Source organism: Gadus chalcogrammus, chromosome 10 (genome assembly GCF_026213295.1).
Source record: "Gadus chalcogrammus isolate NIFS_2021 chromosome 10, NIFS_Gcha_1.0, whole genome shotgun sequence".
NCBI lineage: Eukaryota > Metazoa > Chordata > Actinopteri > Gadiformes > Gadidae > Gadus > Gadus chalcogrammus.
The window spans coordinates 7,482,343-7,489,842 of record NC_079421.1 but is presented as its reverse complement, the minus strand read 5'-3'; the positions used below and the strand labels follow the sequence as shown (position 1 = coordinate 7,489,842).

The following is a 7,500-nucleotide window of genomic DNA, read 5'->3' as shown; positions in this document are numbered from 1 at the left end:
ATCTGGTACAACTCTGTGGCAGAACTATATCGATGGCTGACATTGTACAACGTGCTCACCATGTATTTGAGAGGATCAGGGTAGAGCGTTGTTTATCAGGCGGGGTCTGTCCATTCTTGACTATTATTTTATTCATTTGAGGTGAGTGCTCTGCTCTTGTCACGATTCATTCTTTCCTCCCCTCTTTCTCATTGATAATCAAGATGCATAATAAGTTGGGAAGTGCAAAATTGTTTATGGTAAAATCAGGCCTAAATTAGGACAGTATAGCATATGACATGGTCTGGTGTAGCATAGGATAGTCAAGCATTACATAGAAGAGTAACGTATGCTTAATTCAACCACATCCCTTACAGTACAGTTACAGTAGCAGTAGCCTCACACTTTTTCCTCTGTAGAATATCTCTGTAATGAAGCAAGGTGTAGATCCGCACCTGGCAGTGGTTGTAATCAAGCCCAGGCTCTGTGCTGTCTGTCCCAGAGGTTCTCCTATGACTTAGGAGGACTGCTGGATCACAGATCACAGCAACAGCAGTATGTTGTTCATTTCCAGGGACATGTGCCGTGAGGTGACCTTAAAGGGGCAATGACTTTGTTCTCTCAGAGGTCAATGGGCATGGACCTCTTTTCGCTCTACATTTCACCTGTGTGTGTGTGTGTGTGTGTGTGTGTGTGTGTGTGTGTGTGTGTGTGTGTGTGTGTGTGTGTGTGTGTGTGTGTGTGTGTGTTTGTGTGTGGTGCGGTGTGTTCTAAAGATGGGGATAAAAGAGGCAAAGCATGAAAACAAATCTCTCTGTCTCTCCCTCTCTCTCCTCCCCTCTCTCTCCCTCTCCCTCTCAATCCCTGACTCCTCTCTCTCTGCCTTTCTCGCCTTCTCTCCTCTCTCTCTCCCCCTCTCTCTCTCTCTCTCTCTCTCTCTCTCTTTCTCTATATCCCTCTCCTCAGTGCTGACGAGCGTTTCGACGCCACCTTCCACACCAACGTTCTGGTGAATGCGTCGGGCCACTGCCAATACATCCCGCCGGGCATCCTGAAGAGCACCTGCTACATCGACGTGCGCTGGTTCCCCTTCGATGTGCAGAAGTGCGACCTGAAGTTCGGCTCGTGGACCCACAATGGCTGGCTGCTGGACCTCCAGATGCTGGAGGTGGACACCTCCACCTACATCCCCAATGGGGAGTGGGACCTCGTGGGTGAGGAACACGTTTAGACTGCTCTCTGTGCAGCGGAGATGTTTTTGCCACAGTGTGTCCCCCTCTTAACATCACAATCTCACAACTGGTCACCAAGCCCTTTATTCTTAAGGGTTCCTCTGGTCTTCTTACTTCTTACTCTCTATCAATGTTTGTTTCTTACAATGTGATACCATGGGTGGTGAAACAGGCATATATATACGGCCCATCAAACCCTTTGACGCCAGTAACCACCATTCAACGTAGGTCAACAACGTTCTTTTTGATGGCTGTCAATATTTTGGCTTAACAAAGAGACTTTCCCTGGAGTGCAAACGCACTAGTGTCTTCACTTTGCACTAAGCATTTGGCCCAAAACTGACAGTTAACAGCAGGTAGTTTGCTTAACAATGGGAAAGGTACGGGTGAACTCCGAAACAATGTAATAAATGCAATAACCTTTCTCTGATAATAACACATGCTGCCACATCCTGGCGGGATGTAAATATACATGTCTTTAAATATAAATCACACACGTTTGCATTATAAATGAGCTGTTCTGATTCACCTGGTCAGCAGTTCAGGTGAGAATAGAGTGCTGCTGCAGCTGCAGCACTTGCTGAAAACAACCTGTGTTTATACTCACCTAGTCCATGTGTTGATACTCATATAGTCCATGTGTTGATACTCACCTAGTGCATGTGTTGCTACTCGTGTTGATACTTATCTAGTAAATGTGTTGATACTCACCTAGTACATGTGTTGATACTCTTGCCATCTGACCTCCAAAGGATTTCTTGTGTTTAATATTCAGCTATCGCTATATCGCTATCGTGGGATGAATATAGGTTGCGTCATAACTCAATGTGATTTTAACTCCTGTACCTTGAGTGAATGTTCGGTAAATGGTTTGTGGAAATGGTATGTGGAAATATATAATTTCCACATAATCAAGTTATATTGAATCAACATATGGCCGAATTGGAGTTGGTTGAATATGGGTAGCAACCTGACATTACTTTACATTGCATTTATTTAATAGAGACTTTGTTCCAGAAAGACTTAAAGTAAGAACATTCATCAAAGAAAATATCATTCAGAGGGTATAGGAGAGGGGATAGGAGAGGAGATAAGAGAGGAAATAGGAGAGGAAATAGGATATGAGAGGAGATAGGAGAGGAGGATGGATAGGATATGGGATAGGAGAGGGGATAGGAGAGGGGATAGGAGAGGAGATAGGATAGAAGGGGGGATAGGAAAAGGGATAGGATAGGAAATAGGATAGGAAATAGGTAAGGAGATAGAAGAGGAGATAGGAGAGAGGGATAGGAGAGGAGAAAGGAGAGGGGAGGGGATAGGAGTGAGAGGGGATAGGAGAGGAGATAGGAGAGGAGATAGGATAGGAGAGGACATAGGTGAGGGGATAGGTGAGGGGGTAAGAGAAGGTATAGGGGAGGGGATAGGAGAGGAGATAGGATAGGAGAGGGGAGAGGAGATAGGAGAGGGGATAGGGTACAGAGGGGTTAGAGGAGGAGATGGAGAGGTGGTGATAGGAGCGCCGCCGGCAGCAGGTGGGGGGGATGAGGACAGGCAGAGCCACAGAACAGTTCAGCAACACTTCGAGTCCGGATCCCATTTAAGGCGTGGCAGCAGTAGACCCTGTGGGGCGGGCACGCCGCCCCGCTGGCCGGCGTGTCGTGGGGCGGGCTCGGCGTGACATGTGGTGTCAGACGAGGGCCAGATGGCTCACAGTGTGCAGGATAAGTCAGGGGGGGGGGGGGGGGGGGGGGGGGCAGAGCGAGGCTTGGTGATGGAGATCACCGGCAGGGCATTCCGTTTGTTCCTCCTCCACCACGGGATGCGCTCTAAGTGAGTCTGCACGTGCCAACGGCTCGGGAGAGAAGCAGCGCTGATTTCGAATCAGTGGGACGAGTGGGCATCACAGAGATAATAATCGAAAATAATGAGCTGAAATTAGTTCATGGATTGATGCATGGATAGAAAGACGAATGAATGGATGGCTGATAGTTGGATGGATGCATAGAATGACGCTGATGGACTGGCTTTAAAATTATGAATTCATTTGTTACGGAGAATTGTCCACAATCAAAAGGTAAATTACATGGCTTAGAAATGTGCCATGAAGTTCCCATCAAACACCCTCCAACCAATCGGCTCCGCAGATTCACCTGTGAGTCCTGAAGCTCTGCCCCTCTGCCGATGTGTTCCAATCTGATGTGGCAGTTAATTAATCCTCACAGATGTCATTCATATTTATAAGTGATATCTTATGTAATGTGCATTTGAATGTCATGATGTTGCGGTCCCCCCCTTCCAAAGGTGTGCCAGCCAAGCGAAACGAGCTGTACTACGACTGCTGCAAGGAGCCGTACCCGGATGTGACCTTCACGGTCACCATGCGGCGGAGGACACTGTACTACGGCCTCAACCTGCTCATCCCCTGTGTCCTCATCTCCGGCCTGGCCCTGCTCGTCTTCCTGCTGCCCGCCGACTCTGGGGAGAAGATCTCCCTGGGTAGGGCCTAGAATCCAAATTATTATAAAATAATATCATAATCATAACTAGGATTATAAAACGTAGCTTCATCACCATCGTCATCATCACGGTTGTCGTCATCAACATCATCATCGTGTGTGCGACTTACTAAAGAGCGTGTGAGATCTAAAACACACGCACGCTTTATGAAGACAATACTCCCTTGTTAAATCCTGGCTCTGTCATTTCCAGCATGATTTATAAAAATAATCCACAGGGATTATTAACAGCTCCATCCTGGCCTGCACATCATCACCTGAATTCTCCATTCCCTAATAAGTCGGGTACTCCTGGGAAGCTGTCCATGTTCCTCCTCAATGTAGCTGATGTGATAACCGTGTGTTGTCGATCACTGGGTGTAGTGGATCACCATGTGTTGTGGATCACCGTGTGTAGTGGATCACCGTGTGTTGTGGATCACCGTGTGTAGTGGATCACTGTGTGTTGTGGATCACCATGTGTTGTTGATCACTGTGTGTTGTGGATCACTGTGTGTTGTGGATCACTGTGTGATGTGGATCACCGTGTGTAGTTGATCCCCGTGTGTAGTGGATCACTGTGTGATGTGGATCACCGTGTGGTGTGGCTCACCGTGTGTTGTGGTGTGCTGTGGGGCTCATCGATCACCTTGTACATGTCAGAGCAGTTCATGCATCAAGCTAACGAATAGTTTCAGTCATAGCAATTTAACGTGACATAAATCACCATGGAAATAATTTCCTATACCTATAAGCCTGATCAAGTCTGTCAAGTCTCTCCCTCTCTCTCTCGTCTCTCTCTCTCTCTCTCTGTCTCTCTCTCTCTCTATTTCGTTCTCAGTCTTTGTCCTCTGTCTCTCTGTCTCTCTCTCTCTCTCACTCACTCTCTCTCTCTCTCTCTCTCTCTCTCTCTCTCTCTCTCTCTCTCTCTCTCTCTCTCTCTCTCTCTCTCTCTCTCTCTCTCTATCTCTCTCTGGTGTCTATGGCCATCCTGGTTGATCCTGCCAGTAGCATATGCTTGTCTCAAAGTTTAAGCCATGCATGGATATGTCCACACGGCTGGAAAAGTGAATCTCTCTCTCTCTCTCTCTCTCTCTCTCTCTCTCTCTCTCTCTCTCTCTCTCTCTCTCTCTCACTCACTCACTCACTCACTCACTCACTCACTCACTCACTCACTCACTCACTCACTCACTCACTCACTCACTCACTCACTCACTCACTCTCTGTCTCTCTCTCACTCACTCTGTCTCTCTCTCACTCACTCTCTTTCTCTCTCTCTCACTCACTCTCTGTCTCTCTGCCTCACTCATTCTCTCTCTCTCTCTCTCTCTCTCTCTCTCTCTCTCTCTCTCTCTCTCTCTCTCTCTCTCTCTCTCTCTCACTCACTCACTCACTCACTCACTCACTCACTCACTCACTCACTCACTCACTCACTCACTCACTCACTGTCTCTCTCTCACTCACTCACTCTCTGTCTCTCTCTCACTCTCTCTTTCTCTCTCTCTCTCACTCACTTTCTGTCTCTCTCTCACTCACTCTCTGTCTCTCTCTATCACCAGGGATCACTGTGCTGCTCTCGCTGACAGTCTTCATGCTGCTGGTGGCAGAGATCATGCCAGCCACGTCTGACTCTGTGCCTCTGATTGGTAGGAGATGCACAGTTGTGTGTTATTGTTTGTTATTGTGTGTGTGTGTGTGTGTGTGTGTGTGTGTGTGTGTGTGTGTGTGTGAGAGAGAGAGAAAGAGAGAAAGAGAGAGAGAGAGAGAGAGAGAGAGAGAGAGAGAGAGAGAGAGAGAGAGAGAGAGAGAGAGAGAGAGAGAGAGAGGAGAGAGAGAGATGGAAGATAGAACAAGCTTTGGGGTAATAGTTCTAAGAGAGTCACTTCAAAGACTTCCTGGAGTGGTTCAGGAGATTCCTTCCTCTCGGCGGTCAACAGAAAAATAAGAGTGCAAAACGCATGCATGTGTGTGGGTGTGTGTGTGTGTGTGTGTGTGTGTGTCTGCACGATGCATGCATGCATGTATGTGTGTATGTCCAAAATGCATGCATGTGTGTGTGTACTGTGTGTACTGTTTGTAGTGTGGGATTCTTGACAAACCCTCCATGCCTTTGGGCTGCTAGTTTAATCCTGGGCTGTTTGATGGCTTCCTTCCAGCTGGGGTAAAGGCCCATCAGCGATTCCCTCTATACGGTCGAGGGTTGACCTACATCCTCTGCCCTGAACTACATGGCTGCTCAGAGCAGGATACACCTTCTTTATGAAGCCGCAATAGTCGCTTTCTCATTTTCAATTTCAATCCACGGTTAGCCTTAATAACCTGATTACTACGGCTTATTTGCAATTGAGTAAACAATTAGCAGTTAATTACAGTCATTAAATGATGGCTTTTGGGAATAAACAGAAGCTACTTGCAGGTAGCTTTAAACAGATGTGTTCGGCTACATTGAAGAGAAATGTGTCTTTTAGTCACATGGATTTCTCCAAATCTTGCATCAGACCCAGTCCTTGGCTTGACCTTGGGGAAACAATTATTCAATTCCGTATTATATATTTGAGTTTTACTTATACATTGTTCCACATAGTTCGAGAGCTGTTTCATAAATAATGTAAACCAAAGTGCTTTACAGTAACCGCCTCAGAGAAATAAATCAGCAGGCCATTTGGAGTAGGTGGGCAAATATTAAAATATTAATATCTCTCTGAGTGTGTGTGCATTAAAGAGAAAAAAAGAGAGGGAGAGAGATCCTTACGGTTCTGTCCGTTGTTCCAGAGACACTTAACATACTGAACTAACGAGCTTCTACTGACGATCATGGCTAAAGGCCACCTTAACTTTTTTACATACTATATTCAGTAAAAAACATGTATGCCCCTAATCAGCATTTTAGTTTGGTTTGGCTACCCCACAGAGGCAGATCGTATAAGGAGCGAGATGGGGAAGGCATCTTGGTTCATCTTGGGGACCGCCAAGTAGAACAGGATGTTAGCCCACGGACAAAACCAATCAATAGGATGTAATGCTTCTAAATTTGATTGGATCATTCAAAAACTCATGTTGTGATGTTGTTTGAGCTGTTGATCTGTCGAATGTGCAGCCTGCCAAGCTGATCTTGGCAGGTTGCCGAGAAAAAAAACGACTCAGGCATTTTTATTCAGATTGTAATGTAATACTGCAAGCATTTAGAAAAGGTACATTCTCCACACTGATTATATGCAGATTAATTATATTACAGATTATACATTTAGCTATATTGTAAATGATTTTCAATTTGATAGGATCCATGAGGAAATATAATCATATTCATGTAAACACACACATGCACAAACACACACCCACACACACACACACACACACACACACACACACACACACACACACACACACACACACACACACACACACACACACACACACACACGCACACACACATACACACACATATATATTAGAGCTGTCAGTTAAACGCATTATTAACGGCGTTAACGCAAACCAATTTTAACGGCGTTAAAAAATGTATCGCGCGAGTAACGCAATTATTTTATTTAATAAAAGAATATATATTTTTTTTTTTTTTTCTTTGGCTCAAAACAAAGAAGCAGTAGCCTGACTGCTATGTTCAAATTACATTTGTTCAAAGCAGTCGTTTAATTGCACTATAGGCTCTTTTTTTGTATCGTCCTGTTTTGATCAGTATATGCCAATGTTATCAATAAAAAATCATTTGCACAAGGCAAGCCGATGCACTTCACCATGTTGATAAGAGAATTAAAATGAGAAGAATTCTGGGACAA

The 7,500-nt window shown here is 45.5% G+C and overlaps 1 protein-coding gene across 1 annotated transcript in view; it reads left to right on the top strand.

The window, feature by feature from the left end:
* The window catches only part of LOC130390588 (neuronal acetylcholine receptor subunit alpha-7-like), a 47,026-nt gene that overhangs the window by 37,459 nt on the left and 2,067 nt on the right, over positions 1-7,500 (top strand). Inside the window, exons 5-7 of the mRNA XM_056600631.1 lie at positions 946-1,193; positions 3,513-3,707; positions 5,266-5,352. Coding sequence (XP_056456606.1) covers positions 946-1,193; positions 3,513-3,707; positions 5,266-5,352 — 530 coding nt within the window. The remainder of the gene's footprint in view (positions 1-945; positions 1,194-3,512; positions 3,708-5,265; positions 5,353-7,500) is intronic.